The 18,002-nt window shown below is 50.9% G+C and overlaps 1 protein-coding gene across 10 annotated transcripts in view; it reads left to right on the top strand.

The window, feature by feature from the left end:
* Nucleotides 1-18,002, top strand: part of LOC122394971 (protein bric-a-brac 2-like) — a 253,470-nt gene that overhangs the window by 160,468 nt on the left and 75,000 nt on the right. Inside the window, exon 2 of one of the 10 annotated variants that reach the window (XM_043392198.1) lies at nt 8,795-9,777. The exons of the other annotated variants lie outside the window; for them this stretch is intronic. Coding sequence (XP_043248133.1) covers nt 8,795-9,256 — 462 coding nt within the window. The 3' untranslated portion in view covers nt 9,257-9,777. Of the gene's footprint in view, nt 1-8,794; nt 9,778-18,002 lie in introns of those variants that run through there. 10 annotated transcript variants of the gene reach the window in all.

Genomic DNA, 18,002 nt, shown 5'->3' with positions numbered 1-18,002 from the left:
CGTATATAGCTGCCCAGTCGTTGTAAAGTGGACGTAGCGCACAGTCCGAATAATAGTTTTTGCTCTGGCTGGCACGTGCACCGGAAAGATACGTTTGGCGCGTCGGCTTTTTCTCCGCAGAAATTTCGTGGCTGAAAGTAGACCACACATTGCTTTCTTCGTTTCCTCCCTGCGTTGGAAATTTCTCTTCGTACCAAGGCCACATAATATACAGTCGGTTCATTTACGAGCGTACGTGTTAATTTTTCTTTGCCGTCGAGGCCTTCAGGTCCGTTATTTGTATATTTCGCAACCGAGTTCTCCTCCTTTTCTGCACACGTCCAATGCACGCTTTCTTCTGGGCAAGTTCTTCGTCTCCGCGCGGTTTTGAATCAACCGCCGCTTTAAATCTCCTGCGTAAATCGTGTATCTTACCGAGTACTTGATACTGTCTGCCGCGCTGCAAAAATCCCTCCCTTTGAAATCCGGTTTGCGAGACCTTTTTGCCCGAGCGCGATTCCTCGCTGGTAATCTTCGCCAGATGTTTGGATTTCGATACGTTCCTTTGTCGTAATATGCTATTTACACTCGAGATCGGGGACCAAGAATAAGGGTTACCCAAAAATTTATGTTAAAAGAATCGTTAACCAAAAGTGAAGTCTAACACGAATACGTTGAAGGACAATGAATTTCTACTCTTTTTGATAATAATTTTTAATAATAATACGCGTTACTTTGTTGCATTTCGTAGGGTCCTATTTGGAAGAGTGCAACCATAACTGGTGCGTAACTTTAACCTGTTACCGATTCAACGTAAACCTATTTTTGTTCCCGCCGTCGATAGACGAAACGTAGAACGCGTTGGATTCGCGGATAGGAGATGTCGTTTTATTTCCATCGGATTTGTCTTTTAAAATTTCATTTTTCACAATTTCCATCGTTCCCATCCTGTTTGAATTTTGTATGAATTTGGAGTTTTGAATTTTGAAAACCAACGTTATACGCCTTTTACGCGAATGTAACATTCTACGAACATTGAATTTGATTTCCCCGTCGATTTCCAGGATTAACGTTCAATTTTTATTCGAAAGGAAAAATTACTTTATTCGGATCCTTCTAAACGCCCCAGCCTCGCGTGACAGTTTTCCAATTCTACGAACTCTTGCTTCTAAATTATAATATTCTGAACGCTTCGGGGATTATGATTAAATCTTACGATCGAAATTCAATGAAAATTGTTGTTAGGGGTTTTCGGTTTTGCATTCGTTCCGCGATAGAGGGCTCGTTAAATCGAAGAGAAAACCATCGACCAACGGGGAGTTAAAACCGGGGGAGTGTTTGTAACGGGCCGGAAGTTAGAAATCGCGATGAAAGGTGCGGCGTCGTGGCGCATTAATGCGTCGGGGCGACTAGTTCCGCGCGTAGGCACACGCCCGGGGGTGGAGACGGGGGGGGGTAGGTCGCGGAAGAGATAAATCTCCAAAGACTTCTCCATCCATTTCGATGCAACGATCCCCGGGCCGCTGGTCTTTGTGATGCTAACGACTAACGTACCCGCAAATATGCAATGACCTCGCATATTTTCTACTTAATTGCATTTTCGTATTCGCCGACGTGTCAAGGAGCGCGCGAGGCGATTCTCCGCGCCACCCAGACCTAACCCGACCGGGTCGGGGGGTGGCGGATTCGTCGGAGACGGAGGTTGTTATCGCGCGCGGCCGTATGCAAACGCCTCGCGACGGATCCGCGTACGGACTCCTACGCGCCTTATTTATGCTACCTCGCACCGCAACCGCGGAATCGGAAATTCAAAGCCACCGCGACGCGTCGCGGCGCCACGCGTCCCGGCGACCCTAACGATGCCAACAGAGAATTCTTTCTCGTTCGTTCTCGCCCAACCGATTCTGCGAATTCCGCTTCCTCGTTAAACGGTTAATCCCATCGCGACTCATACTCGAGGCGTTCATGCTCGGATGTTTCCCAGATTTACGGTTCAAAGTGCACGAATTTGTCCTGAAACTCTTGGAGCAATCGTGACGGATTTCTTGGCAATTCGAAGACTCAATCGGTTCTATAACGATTTCAGCGTTCAGCGTTGCATGAATTTTTGTAACGTGTTTTCTAAATACCAGGGGCTGAACCCCTCGCGCGCTTTATCGACGTCGTCGCCATTTTATTGCGACTCCAAACTGTTACGCGTATACATAATCCAAGTGGAAGGAGGAATACATTGTTTGCATTTAGTTTTCGTTGCAAATAGATCAAGGTGAACTACGGAGGCGGAGTAATAAAAAATTGAAGAGTTAAGAATACCGTATGGATTGAAATTTTAACGTCAGCGGCAATGGCGTCGCCGTGCTGAACTATTTAGGATTTTTATGGGTCGTCCGATAGGCGATAATTACGAGAGGGCGTTCTCCGCGAGAGGTTTGGAATTCGATAACGTCGTTTCGTCCAGGAGACGAGAAACGAGCAACGCGAATGATAAAGTCGTCGCAAAAGGGCCGGAAGGTGGAAGTGTTTCGAAACCGGAGCGCGTCAAGTATGAATCTTGAAAGGATACGAGTTTCATTTCCCGATTCCTCGGCGAAAGGTCGCGTTATTTCCGGGCGTCGCGGAAACCGAACTTTAATTCTCGGGTTCTGGAATATAGCCGAGGAAACGGTGGTAACGCATTCGTCCGCGTTCACCAGCGATTCCGCGCGTCTCCCCGAGACCTGTCTCTCCCTCTCCTCGGCGAGCCTCGCCACGGCGACGCCATCGCTCTCCTTCGCACCCTTCTGCCGCGACTAATTGACGCGGGGTTGGAAAATCAAGATGGCTGACCTATTACGCTTTCAATCTCGCGCCCCCCCTTGTACCCGGGAGGCAACATCCTCCCCAAAAATAAATATATTTCGCGCGCTTCGACGCCTCGTTTCGATTCTTCCGGCGTCCCCCACCCGTGTCTGGTCCCTCGATAACCTCCGGTACCGTTATCGCGAGACTCTCGATCTTCGTGCGAAAACGGGCAGAAACGAAATCCATTTTAAGGAGAACTCACCGCGTTTCGAGTCTCGTTGGCTGTCCGCTGGCCAATCGGCCGAATGCTCGCGAGCGTCTCGACGCGTTACGAAGTCATGGCATTGAAAATTCCATTTTTAGAAAATTCGTTAGGGGGCCGTCGTAAAAGAGTAAAATCACCGGCGGTCACCTCTCGGGGGTGGAAAGAGTTCTCGCGTTTCCCATCCCCCGTTCGTTCTTTCTGTTTTCAGCGGGCGGTTTTTTCTATTTTCCGAGGGAACCGAGGACGCGCGTCCGCGCCGGGAGGAAAGACCCGAGGATAAAGAGAAACGGAATCGAGTTCCTCCGCGTCTGCAGTTTTATTTGCAGCCGTGATAAAGGAATCTCGTTACCTTGGGGAAGCACGCTCGCTCATGATCGTAGAATGGATAAACCGCGGTCGGGGGCCAGGGCGGGGACAGGGGTCGGGGACGGGGGACGTAGGAGGTGGACCGATTAGGCGAACGGAGGGAAACGAACGCGTCGGGACGAAGCGGCAGGGATTTGACAATTTCTCGCCAATGACGAGCGGAGACGAGAAATTGCCGCGGAATCCGTTCTCGCTCCCTCCGGCAGTCACTTATTTCCTATTTACCACCCTTCGTCTCTGCTCCGTTGGCCTGCAACGTCGAACGACCCCTTCTTACGCGTGGATCACCCCTCGATACCTTAACCTTTGTCGTGGTTCACCTAAAATGGCGGTTATAAGATGGCTACCGCGTTTTCTTCGTAATAGTAGCGGCGATCGATGCGTAATCGTAGCTTCGGTAAACCGTCTCGCTGTCGCAAACGTCCGATAACCTTCGCTCGCCTCTGGTCCCGTCCAATCCCTTTCGATTTTACGTCCGGACGATGGAAATATCGCCAACCGAGGAGTCCAAAGAGTGGGACCGAATCGCGATGGCGAACGGTTCCCTTTGCTTCGTAAATATTTGCCGAACGAATTATCGAGTTACAAGCGCCGACCGCCTCGTTGCAAATTCGTACTACGCTTACGAGTCTTCCGTGTTTACGTGTACGTTGATACGTGGTAAAACGAGATTTCTATAAGATTCGACGGAGGAAACGTGTAGCGTTCGTTAAGGGGGGACCAGAGCAGTAGAAACGGTCGGTGAACGTGGGTGGCGATGGCGGGCCAAGTCGAGACGCGGGACGGTCGAAAAAGGTCGAGAGCACGTAGCCAGAGAAGGAGGATCGTAAAAGTAATTTCGATTTCTGCAATTTCGGCGCGACTTCGATTCTGCCAGCGATAATCACCGAGTAATTAACAATCCCAGTTTCAATTCGGCCGCCGCGGAAAATAGCAAATTCGTAATATCCTACGATATTGCGGCCCTCGTATGGCCTCCACCTCGTGGCCCCTGCCACCACCCCCATCCTCCACCGGTGGAAACTCGGTGAGCGAGCGAGTATCCGAGTTACCGCCACCCCTTTTCCAACGGATACTACATCGAGCGTGGCTGTGTCTCGCGCACCAACGCGATCGTCAACCCGTCTCCGTCTCCCTTTCGACAGGACACACCATCCCGACCGATCGGTCCTCCTCGTCCCACCCGGAACGAGAGCCCTCTTCGCCGTGTTCCGCGTTGTCGCGCGCGCCACCGAGGACCGCCGCGCGCGATTCTGCACATTTTCGAATTTCCTATTTGTAAATAAGCAATCAGGGGACGCGAACCGTTCGACCAGGGCCGCGCCAGAGGTGAGACAATTAATCATTTCAATTAACGGACAATTCGATCTCCAATCGCCGACCGAGAAGAATATTGGAGACCCGGGGACGGGGACGAACCGGAAGCTCGCGCATTCCCTGCTCTCGCGTGCTTCTTCCACCACCCCCCCCTCCTCCCACCCCCGTCGTCCGCCCGTTCGCCGCCTCTACCCCAATTTTCCTCTTTTCCCATTTTCGCCGTTCCTCCTTTTTCGCTCACCGATCGTCCTCGTTCGTTCACCGCTTAAATCGTAATTTCGTAATGCGTCGCTCGGGTACGCAACGTTCGTTGGATTCCATTATCTCCTGTCCCGCGAAGGAGCTCGACGAGTCGCCGCGTCGTTAAAACGATTCCTCGTGCATCCACGCCGCCCTCCGCCTCTCCACCGTCACCCGCCCCCCCCCCTCCTCCCACCCTCAAGATAAAGCCGCAATTATTCGGTTTCGTAGGCCGATCCGGCTAATACGTAACATTAACTGAAACGCGATGCAATTTCTCGCAAGCGAGTCGACGTTATTGCACGAGCATTTTCCACCGAGGACATTGTAGCAGGAAAACGTCGGCTACAGGCGTATCGCTAATAACTGCTGTAAAATCAAAATTGTTATTCTTGTCGGATCATGCTACTTCGCTACTGTTGCATAGCTCCGTTTTCTGCCAGAGCTACGTAATAAGAATGCACCGACTGCCCCGTACGGACAACACACGCGGAAATAATTCGACGTCCGACGTATCGATTTCGCACGGTTCGTAGGAGGAGGGGGGGACGTTTTCTTTCCCCCCCTGATATCGATACCAGGAACAGATTACGGTTCGATTTCGCCCTTTCCACGGATTTCTTTATTTTCGTCGCGTAATCGTACGCACGCACGATCCTTGGACGGGGAACGGGAAAGCGTGTACGCGGCCGTTTCGAGCGGGCTCAAAGTCCCTCGGGAACCTTCGTCGGGTAATGGGTTTAAGTCTGGAATCGCGAGAGCGGTCCAGGGAGGTTCGAGGCTGCGCCCGACCTCGACTTTAACGAGGTTAGCGACGCGAATTACTTCGCGGTAACGGTCTGATTGAGGAAACTCTCGACTGACTTGGACGGCGTCTGCGACGAGAAGAAAGGCCCGAAGGACCTGGACGAGGGGGGGCACGGAGATCGAGAGTCGAACGGATGAAAAACTATAAAACCAGACGAAGAAACACGGATAATATAATATTAGCGGGGCCTCGAAGGGCGGCGGATCGGGAGAAAAGGAAAAGAACGGCGAGCGAGGGGCGAGGATGGACGCCGCCGACCGGTTAAACGATAAAGTGGTTAGCGCCCACAATGAGCGTCGCCGCGTCGCCGCGTCGTCGTTACCGAACAACCGGATACGGAAAAAGAAATCAGGGGCGCGAAAGAAAACAGAAACTACGAGTAATTGTACGACAATTCACCGCGGGAGTAAGGTCACCCCCGAAATTAAAATTAAACATTCAGGCTCGCGAGAAATCTCGTACATAGGAAATTGCTTTGTCGTCGATCCGGAAACCGGGGCTCGTATTTTTATTCTTAGTTCTAATGAATCATGGACGAATTAGTTAAATTTGTCGCGCCGCTGAAACCGGTGTAAATTTCGAGATTAAAAGCCTCGCTTTTGCAACGACCCCCTTAAGGGTTGTTGAACGAGGAGTCGAAGAATGTTTTCCTTGTTCGTCCGTAATGAAATTATCCGTACGATTATATTACGTCTTCGAATGAAAAATACAGAAGCTTTCGATGAGATGACCACGGGGAAGAGGAAACGGAGAATGGCGGAACCGGCACAGCTAAACGAATTTTTTGGTCTTTTATAAACCGTCGGGCGATTCGGAAAATCGAGCGCAGCCGAAGAGTTTTTACGGTGAGAAAAATAGTACTTCGAGACAGATTTATACAGCTGCGATATCTCGCGACAGGTTCGTCGATATTTTGAAATTCATACTATTCGACGAGGGAGAAGAAACGAGAGTCAACAAACGCGTCCACGGTGAACGAGAATTAGTCGCTCGTCGAGGACCCCGGTGCCCCCTCGGAATTTTATACTTCCAGTAAACCTGGGAAACATTGAATAAATTTATGGACGATGGCGTAAAAACGTTTTATCGTTGCAATTTCAACGTATACCTAAGAAAAATGGGAGACATTGCCGAAAAATATCAAGGCCAGCACGGAGGGAGGGTTGACAACTCACCGTTTCTAGAACCGTTTTGAACCCAGGCTTCTGTGCCACCTAAATCAGTGACTTTTGTACGAAGCTTTCGAGAAATTCGAGTTAGAAAATGTGTGAAAAAATATAAAAAAAGAAATGTATATTTTTTTGTGAGACGATGATAAAGATTGCAAGTTACGGAAAGAGCGCGAAGCCGGTTGGGGATGAGCGGTCGTTTGGAGATAAACCGAGGGGGTGGTTTCGCACGCGTCTCTCGATCCGGTGGTTCATCGATGTCCTTTGGCCAAGTGGCCCGGGGGTTGGACGGGGGGTGGACGGGGGGTGGACGGGCGAGACGCGACCGAGACGGAAGAGGAGTGGTTCTCTCGGTCAACGGCAGCGGGCAAATTGAAATTCGTAGATGCGGTGCGGCTCGCTCGGCCAATTGGAATGCAGAATCATACCGGAAATGCCGAGTAATGCGCCAATCAGAGTCTGGGAATAGTTAGAGGCCCGGATGATTAGGAATGCGCGCAATAACCTCTGATTAATGTGATCGGTGTATGGTATATGCCGTGTAGCGTGGCAGGACGGCGTCGTGGCGTCGGTGGCGTCGGCGGCTCGTTGCTCCATCCTTTGGCTTGGCTGCCGCTTATGCGAATACATCCCCGGGTCCTCCGACATCCTCTCTCTCTCTCTCTCTCTCTCCCTCTCTCTGTGATCGTTTCTCTGCCCCTCGTCGCGTCGCGGCGTGCCTAGATCGAGCGTCCATCCTCGTCGGTCGCGCGTACGATTACACGCGCCTTACGCGCGTTACGTGCACGTTGACGCTGATTCCGTGCACGGGCACGCACACACAGACACACACACCGAGCGACCATCGTTCGAGTGGCTGTGTACGCGCGTATAATATATCTCCGCGAGGGGTATAGTTTGTGCGAGTGGCTGGCTGGGTGCCGTCGGTGGCGTCGCGGCGGCCGGTCGCAAACGAGAGAACCCGGGGCCCTGGTCGAACGGGTTCGAGGAGGGTCGTAAGGGAAACTGTGCGCGCGAGTGCTCGACTCGCGTGCGTCGGGGACGAGGGAGTATGCATTTACATAAATACATAACGCGGCTGCATACAATGTTAGTGCTATACTGTCAATTCTACCCTTGCAGCGAGGCAATTCTGAGTTATGCCAGAACGCCATGCCCTATGACGGGCCTCCCTCCTAGTATGCGGCTGCACCCTTCGCGCGCGCCTACCCGTATGTTTGTGCCTACCACCAACCCTCCTACGCCCCCGACCCACCGCTGTCTGGGTACCCCCTCTGGGCACCCGTGATCGTAACATTCATCCTGCATCTTTAAGCTTTCGAGCTTCCGCCTCTGGGATTCGCGACACTCTTAAATATCGTTTGTTAGCAATTTGCGATAAAATTTTACCGATGCAACGGCACCGCGTTTCAATCCAACCCCGGAGAGTTTCATCGCGGTTTTACCGTTATAAAAGAATTGCCGGAGATCAGTCTTATTTGAACGGTTTACTCGAGGCTCGAAAGCAAAACCGCGAGCGAGCCCGATTCTTTGCGCGGACCCATTAAACGCGCCGGTACTCACGCTTACATAATAATAACGGTGAATAACGAGAAAGCGTCTTTGTTCCTACGGTTGTGTTTCGTGGGGTGGGGTGCGCGGGGCGGCGGGCGGGGGTGCGCGGGGACCGGCCTGGGGCACCGCCGCGAAATTAAAACTACTAAATCTCTTTCGGCGAGCGTTATAAAACGATGTCCCCTCCACCCTCCCGACGGTCTATATTTCCCGGGTTTGCGACGATATCATCGAAGGTATCGCGCTTGCCTTGGTAAACTCTCCGTACCGACGAATCGCTCCCTTCTAACGGCGCGGTTTCTCTTTCTGTTTCAGGTGAGTAGACTGTCGCTGGCTCGTGACTCGAAACATCCGTCTCGCGAGAGATCGCACGCCGCGATGCGTGGTCTCGGACGATTAGGTAGGTCATTTTTTCCAGGCGTCGCGACGCGTCGCCCAGACCAGTTTAAGCCGCGACGATTAATAACGAAGCCGCCGGCAATTTCTCGGCCACTCGATATTAAAACCCGCCCGAGAAATTTCACAGTCGTTTCATTTTTAAACGGCCGTTCGTTTCGGAATCCGCCCTCGTCAACTATTCACGAACGGACGTGCGAATTTACGACAGAAAATCCTAAAATATATTATATTTGTCGCGATATCGGTCAAAGGTCGCGTATAACTTTCCGCGATATTAACCTCCTTTTCCCGGCGTCCTCGTTCCGAGTTGCCATCCGGATCGACCATCGTCGATCCTTCCCGTCGAATCCCCCGACAAGATTATTATTATTTCATTAATTAACGGGGCAGTAAGCCCTTGGTACGAATCGAATCCCAAGCCTGAATGCGAGAAACCTCGTAAAATACATAATAAACAGACCGCGAACGAGATACGAATTATGTTATTTAAGGGTTCAGACAACCCTCTGCGAAGCTTGAAAAAAATCTCGCACGGAGTCGCGTCGGAAGATTCGACAAAACGTAAACAGTCCCGATATAAACAAGATACGTTTATTTATACGGGCGAGATAAGGAAATATTTTTAGTTTCGAAACGATCCGATAGCGAGGAGTTTGTTACACGGTATCGCGTAATTTTTCTTCCGTTTTCAACGATGTATCGCTAGCATAAACGAGATTCTTGGCGATGGTCGGCCAGTACGACGTCGGAGGCAGTCGTACTATTCGCGCCATTCATCTCGGAGGAGACACGGCGTCGTTGGACGAACGGTCTCGCAACGACCTCTCCCACCCACACAATTCCGTCGACGTTGCAACCGTATTTACCTACACGTACGCGTGTGCGAAGTTGGACGCATATCCGGGAGAAACAAATATAAAACATGAAATATATATATAATATATATACATATGGGTGTATACACACGCGCATACAGGGAGAAAGGCGCGTATACGTGTACACATATATATTAATGCTCGGCAGTTTCTTCGCGAACGGCGTGCTCGCCGAGATAGCGAGACCGAGCCAGGGTCCGGGAGAGAAAAATATCGTATGAATCATTTATCAGTCTGGCTGCATCCGAACGTACGTAGACCGTTCGTACGTGTGCGTGGCGTCGGCGTCTGCTGGGTTACCCACACACGCGCGACCGCTAAAACTCGAAACGTACCATGGGCGAGAAAACAATTTAGTTTTTCTTCGATAGCTGTTTGTCGTTGCGCCGTTTACGCGGACGAGATTTCAATTTAAATTTCGAAAATTATAGACAAATTCGATAGGAATCGAAACGGTGCACGGCAAAAGCCATCTCTCGATGGGAATCGATTGACATTTTTCAACGCGCTCAACGTGTTTTATTTAGCTTCATGGAGCGTAGGCATAATGGGAGAAAACGGAGCAAAGCGACCGGTGATTTTCTCTTACGATGAAATTACAGATAATGCGCGCTCGGGTAACGGCGTCGATTCGAAAAATAAGTTTATTACAAATACGATTAAAAGAAGGTAAATTGCAATAGGACGCGCGATAGAAGCGAATAACCGACGATTACGCAAGTATGTACATGTGCTGAGCATGGGAAAAGAATTTCAGGTTTTAAGATGCTACGTGTACCAATAATTTATTTTAGAATTTATAGTGTCGTCGAAAAGATGACCCCCCGAGTCACGAGTACCGGTTGCCGCTTTTAGAACATTGCTATTAATCGGCTAAGAACAATCGATGATTTATTTCTGACGTATAAAACGTATTGCCTGGTACTCGAAAACGTTTAACGATAATTTATTTCGTTCGCGGCAAAGAAATTGTCGGGTCTTTGATTCGACGCCGCGAAATATTTCAGGGATCGCGAGCGTGTTGTAAAATGTTTCTTCCGCGACGTGAATTTATGCCGCTCGTTTATAATAAAATTTCTTAGAACGGGCATTTATTATTTTGCCACAAATCTTAATCCCATCGGCTCGAATTATATATGTATGTATATTATATTCATCTGCACTTTTAATATTCCGTGTCGCAGGAAAGTTGCCGTTTCGAAGCGAGATGTCCCCAATTACCCACAAAATTCGGGATGAAATAATTCATAAGATCTTAAAAATATCGGGGAAACTGTGTCGATACGAGAACCCTTTTAACAGTGATTGAATTAATAACTGCAAAGTCTTACTTTATTTTCTTAGATATACCCAGTATCGAAGAAAATCGTTTCTTCACATTACGAATTACTTGTTAGGGCGTAAAAATTTGAGGTGCGTCGAAACTCGTAGCATTCTCAGCTCGTTCGTGTTGGTTCGTTAACGAAGAACAGACTTCGCGAAGTAGAATTTTGCAGTGGTCGCGTGACGTCCCCGGACTCCGTTATCTGGTCTACAAAGTCGTTTCTTCGGCGACGATTTTCTTGCACTTTAAACCGATACGTCGAGCAAGTGGCAATTTACCGCAGCGTCCTTTCGAGCGCCGTAAGCAAGCAGAGTTTGCCTTCGTTATAGTTATGCCGCGTTTCACAACCAGATAGCTACCTGTTCTAACAATACATGCGGGCAGTTGCTATAAACCTTTGTAGCGATTGTTACATTTGCTGAATGTCGATAAACATTTGTCGTACTGCGCGGACGAGGGACCATTGTGGCCCATCCGCGTCGCCATCTCCGACCGAGCAAAACCACCGAGTATTCTTGCTCCCCGTCCTCTTCCTTTCGCTCCTTATTTTTATTCCGCCTGATCGATGCCATCTGGTAAATTTAGAGTCGAACGTAAATTCGTCGTATCGGGCTCGAACGGTCCGGGAATTATTTAATTAATCGTCGTTTCGATCGCAAGGTTACGCGACCCTCTTCGACAGAGTATATACACTTTAAATAATAGAAAATATAATAACGTGGACACGAATTGAACCGGAGCGACGGGTTTCGATCGAATCAATTATGACGGGCGTATTAATGAAACATCATCTACCTACGCTCGCTAATAAAATTAACGATTCTCGTTCAGAACTTTCGACAGAAAAATAAGCAAATCACAAGAATGGATTTGTAAGAGCCACGTCTTACGAACAATAGTTTATTACTTAAAATGAATGCTATGCCAAATAATTTTTTAATCGGACGGCAAAGGTTACGGACTGTTCGTTTTCCCTTTAAATCGTCGGTAGGACGCGCAGCGCGGAAAGTTTGACGATCAGCGACGGGAAGGGAGAGAGGCGAGATCGATAGAGATTTCGAGGGTATATTTTTTTACGACTTCGAGAGCCGAAATATTGCACGGGCCGGGAAGTTCCGCGGCGGAATTTAAGAAGCGGCCGCGCATCGATCGCGCGCCACGGCGAAATTTGAAATTGCCGTCGGTAATGTCTCGCGAGCAAGACATTAAAACGCGAGGCAAGGCGAGGCGAGGCAAGGCAGCCGTTAAATTAAGTGTCGCTTATTATAATTGCGACTTTAGAGAAATTATTCCGGCGCGTAACGATTCGGTTCCCCTTTTCATTGTTTCTTTCCTCGCGTTTCGCCTTTCATACTTTTACGACGACTCTCGGGGCTGTAAAACGTCGCTCCTCCTTCCCGTTTCCAACAGAATCGGCTCGTTCTTTCGACTTTTTTACGCTCTCGGAGAGCAGAAGAAGAAAAAAAAGGAAAAGAAAATAAAGCCGCGCGCGTAAGAAGCGATACTGGCCGAGAACGGTTATACGCTCGAACCCCGGCGAACGAAACGCCCCCCCTCGCCAGCGATCGCGAATTTATCGAATTCCGGGCGTTGCGTCGATTTCCTGTTTCGTTCGTCGCGCGATTCAAAAAGATCCGTGCGTTCTTCCGAACTACGCCGGTCCCGGGGAAACTGGCCGTTTTCCCCTATTTGCTTTCCGCTTTCCATCGCCGGGGCACGCGAGCTTTTGCTCCGTGTCCGTTTAACGCTCTTTTATTTTCCCCCCCGCGGTCGCTCGTCGCGTGTCCGACATCTTCGTCACGTTTCCGACCCTTTTTCTATTTAGTTTAATAGTTACGAAGATCTTGGTGCCACGTTGTTTGGGAATTTTTGCATCGATGCATGGTTTACGATCGGTGAAAAATGTATGCAAAGAATTTTAAATATATCAGCTTCGATCGTAATTATACGCTCGTTGCACAACCGGGTGTATCCGGGTACCCATATAAGACGAATTACAGTTAAATGAGTTACGAATAGAAAGTTGAGCCAAGAAATCGTTGCGAGCGCAAAATTTTTAATTCCATTATGGGCCTTTGTCTATCCTGCAGTGGGTCACGCTATTTTTCGATACAAAACACGTACTTGCAACTCGTTTACGATCGGCTGATGTTGCCAAGGGAAACATTAATACATTCGATGGAAATTATCGCGGAATACATAAGTATATTATGTTTTTATTTTTGCATTTTTGACATTGAGTTCGCTGGAACATCGACGTGAAGTTTGCAGCCGCGTTCTAATCCTGGAACACACGCGTCTTTCCTACCCGCGAAAGTATGGATTTCTTTTCAAAGATTCTAAAAACGTCGAAACATTTTTCCTCCGCTTAGTCGACGAGCCACGCAGAAATATCCCGACGATCCATATTTGCTCTCAAGTTCTCGGAGGTATAATTTAAACCGGCGATGGGTAAGACCCTTTGATCGTACAAAATTAATGACCGAGACAATTATTCTTCGTGGAATTTTGCAAATTTGAGAGATTTAGCACGTAAGTTCGCCCGGGTGTATCAGACAGTGATAAGAATTAAAACCTTTCCTTCACCGAATTGATGGATTTTACTTACAATTTGATTTTGGCCAATTAATCCTAGCTTATTTCCGAGCGCTGCCGCGGCTCGATTCGTTGTTACGCTTTCGAGCTTATAAAATGAGAGGTTAAATTTCTGCATGGATGCTTTTAGTTCGTTGAAAATATCGCCGGTGGTTGAATTTTTTATGTCTCGATAGCATTTTCTCGATCGTTCGGAACAACCGATTGGCCAACCGTGCTCGTCAAACTGGCGGAAATTAATTTGCAGAAAAAATTCGAAGCGTTTGGCGCGCTAGGCGGAGTTTGGTCGCGCTGGAGCGGAGAAAAGATCGTCGGTGCGGTGCACGGTGGTCGCGAGAGCCGGTTTCCAGCGGCTCGAAACGGCTCGCGGTTGTTCGCCAGAAGGACGAGACGACGGCAGGTTTACTATTCGATCGCGTCCATTTGTCAAGCGGCAGAGCGAGGAACGATCCTCGCGTCGTTGCCCGATTCGGGGGAAAAAAATAGCCCCGACGCGACGGGGAGGAGGGTTAGGGGGGGGTGGGCGATACTCGCGAATAATATCGTCGGTGTATTTGCTCGCGTCGGGAGGAGAGAGCGTCGTCGAATACCCGGATACGGATACGGAACAGAAACATCCCAGCACCGGTAGCGACGCTTTATTGCGATTTTTATATTTCATTCCGTTGGGGTCCGGCCCGATCAAAAGCACTCTGCAGTATGCATGGGAAGTCCGATCTACCTTTGGTACCTGGTTGTGCCGGTCGCGCCGCGAGAGACCAGAGGAAAAGCGAACAAGAGGATATTCGTCGAGAGAGAAACGCTGGCCAAACGGCTGCCAACGATCCGACGGAGACAGACGGACCGTGACCAACAGAGACGGACGGAGCGAGAGAGAGAGAGAGGGCGGAGAGTAAAGGGCGGCAGAGAAAGAGCGCGAGGGGAAACACCAATTTTTCACCCTCGAATAAAATTATTATCGACGAATGAGTAAGTGGGTTGCAGGTTATCGGGTAGGAGGCGGGTTGCTCGCGTCGAGTCGCGGCGGCAGGGCGAGAGGGGCAGCCCGCGATGGATGGCGTTTGGAAAAGCTCGCGGCACCGAAGGCGAAAGCAAGAGAGATCCGCGGCGAGGGAGAAAGAGCGCGGCCGGCTCATTTTTAATATTTAAAATTTAATTTACAAAATGCCACCGGCTGCTCTCTTCCGCGTCCGAGGCACACACACTCGCCCACACACACACGTTCTCTCTCTCTCTCTCTCTCTCTCTCTCTCTCTCTCTCTCTCTCTCTCTCTCTCTCTCTCTGCCACTCTTACGCAATCGTTACAGTTTTGCTCGCTCGCGTTTCGCGGCGGGCCGCGTCGCCCTTGGCGCGAATTTCTCCGTTCGAAGCGTCTTCGACACGGGGTCACGGATGAAAAGTCGGGTCGCGGGGAGTCTGCCGGTCCGCCCCGTAGACGGCGCGTCCTGCCTCCCCTCGTACGCGTCCTCGAGGAAGGGCCTAAGGGCGATTATTTGCGCGCTACGCCGGGTGTCATTGTTATCCTCGTCGTCGCCGTTGTCCCCGGTCGTTATTGCCATCTCGCGCTATGACAATTCCACTTTTATCGATCGTTCCGGCCGGACGACGTAGCCGCGTCTCTATCTTCGTTCCTTCGCCTCTCATCCTTTACCTCGCTCACCCTCCGTCGTTGTGTTTACGGTGCTCGTCGCGAGGGAGATAGCAGGCGCCTCGACGAAACTTAAGCGGTCGTGTACCTTAGGTATACGCGGCGGCGGCGGCGGCTTCGCGTGTACCTACATAATACGATGTAAGTTACGACGCGCCATGTAACTTTGGCACTTTGGACAATAGCTGCGTCTCTGGCTCCCTCGTTCTCTTCTTTCGCCCTCCCACCTCACCCACCCCCCCCAGACGCCCCCGACTCCCTTTCTCTCTTCTTCCAATCTGTTCTCGTTCGCGTCTACGCCGGCATCCTGCCGGCTCGTGCACGCTCTTCGCCCGAGAACAGCACAAACGACTACTAAATACTCGACGTACCGGCGTATCGCGAGGGCCTAGAAAACCCGACCTAGCCCAACGTCGACACCGCGTCCCCTACGACCCGTAATAGGTTCAGGTATCGTCTCCTCTCGAGTCCTCCTCTTCTCACCGTCTTCGAAACCCGCAGAGATTTTTACAGTACTTCCGGTGTAGAAACGTTTCATCAAACTTGCACGTATTCTTAAAATGTTATTCGAACGAGTATATAGACACAGGTCCTTTGACGATCGTCCAGTTTGTTGGGTCGGAGAATCGGTTTCGAGAATTACGATTCGTTTAGGAAGTTGGCAACAATTTCCATAGCGGAGGATGGTATCGAGCGAATCTTGAAATATTCAGCAGGCCCGCGTCGAGCGTAAAACTGAAAATCGTTTCATTCTCGAAGGGTTGAAATCTTTCGATTAGCATAGATTCTACATCGGCGTTCCGACACGGTCGTCGGTATTTCCATACCGTTGGGTATCTCTCTCGTTGCCCGCTCAAATGTTCCGCGACTAATTGTTCGTAAATCTGTGAAATTTCGAGCGCGAAGGGCAGAGGAGCGAAGGCGGCGGAGGGAACGAGTTCCGAAGGGCAGCAGGGGCTCGTGTTGCGGAAGGGTGGCACTTCCGTCGAAAGCTCGCAGACGTCGCGGACGTGTTTGGAGAGAAAGAGCGATCGTCCAAAGGCCGATCCGTGTAATCGATTGCCGATCGTGGAAACGGTGGAAACGGTGGAAACGGTAGGCGCGGGGAATGGCGAGTGCCGGAGTGGCACGCAGGTAATTCGAACGTGACGACGCGGCGGTGGCGGTGGTCAGAGGTTAGTCGTGAATCGCGGTGGCGGTGAGTTAGTCGCGTCAGGAGCACACGGGACCAGGTAGATGGAAACGGGAATCGGTCGAGAGGGGTGGCGGCGGAGGGGGCTGGGCGGCGGCGGCGGCGGTGGGCCAGCCAGCCTCGCCTCAAACGAGCGACGTATCTCTAATCCAACGCCATAGAACTGACCGGTGCTATTTAGCCTGCATTGTATCGGATAAAGCGAGTACCGTGTACCACCACCATAGTAACACCATGCCCTCTGTCGATCTCTCCGCTGGACCTCTCTCTAACCCCGTTCGATCCTTCTCTCGACCGTCCAACACTCTCTCGCTCTCTCCTTTTCGTTGTCCTCTCGCTTCCTCCTGCCGTCTCGAATACCCTTGCGCCGCGTTTCGTCCCTCGGCCACGGTCTCTCCGGTTCTCTCCGGTTCTCTCCGGTTCTCTTCGTCCTCCCTCACCCCCGTGGAATCAATTGCGGTCGCCATGACTACCGTAATGGAGATCCAGGACCAGGAGGGTGCCTTTTCCACGGGAGGTTGACCAAAGCGTATCCCGTAATGCCTACACGTCAGGACGAAATCAAAGACCAGGATCCCGACGCATCGAGTCCACTGCCTCGATTTGTACGCGAGACCTCTCTTCTCCCTACCGTTCGTTTCGTCTCTCGTTAAGCTCGATCGCGCGGAAAGATCGCTCGCGTTTGACGCCAGTCGGAATCCGACCGGGAATAAACGAATGAATTCCCATCGTGTCGTGTCGTCGGCGACGCGAGAGCTCGCGAAACGCAGATTTGCGTGGCTACTTTAACGCGTCGGTGGGCCAGTAGGGCAATCCTGGCCGCCGGGACGCATCGAGGATTACGCGAACAAAGATAAAGAAACGTTTGAGCGTGAGGTGTTGTCCGTTCGCTGACTGGCTGGTTGGCGTCCGTCGTCCGTCGGGCGCGTGTCTTGTTCGGTCTCACGATACGTACGTAACGCGTATCCGACAAAAGGCAGGTTGGGATCACGCGATCGGAACGCTCGGTGGCGGTATCAACCCTTTTCTCTGAAATCAAATTCAACTCGACCCTCTTTCGCCCTCCTGGCTCGCCGGGACGGCCGCCTTCTCTCTCTCGGTTCCGCGGTTTCTCGGCTCCTTGCGTCTCTGTCCAGTGGTCGTTTCTTCGTTCGTTCGTTGGTTCGTTCGCTCGTTCGTCGGCTCGTCCATTCGACCGACCGGTCTAGATGTAATTACATAATGGTTTTACGTGCACCCTCCTCTCTTCTGCGTTCCCTTCTCCCCCCCTAACCACCCCCGAGAATTTGCCTTTCTCTCTGTTGCTTCGTCCTCCCCCTTATAAGCGTAGCCTTCTACACCCTCGCGTACGCGTGTCGGTGGTCTCGCGCGCATGCACCTAGACATCGAAACGGGGCAAACAGCCAGCTAAACGGACGGACAGGCAGCCAGGCAGCCAGGCAGCCAGGCAGGCAGGCAGGCAGGCAGGAAAGTTTGCACGCACGCACGT

This window comes from Colletes gigas, unplaced genomic scaffold (genome assembly GCF_013123115.1).
Source record: "Colletes gigas isolate AHSC1104 unplaced genomic scaffold, ASM1312311v1 Colletes_gigas_Sc00005, whole genome shotgun sequence".
Lineage (NCBI taxonomy): Eukaryota > Metazoa > Arthropoda > Insecta > Hymenoptera > Colletidae > Colletes > Colletes gigas.
The sequence above is the reverse complement of the archived record's forward strand: the minus strand, read 5'-3'. Positions and strand labels throughout refer to the sequence as shown.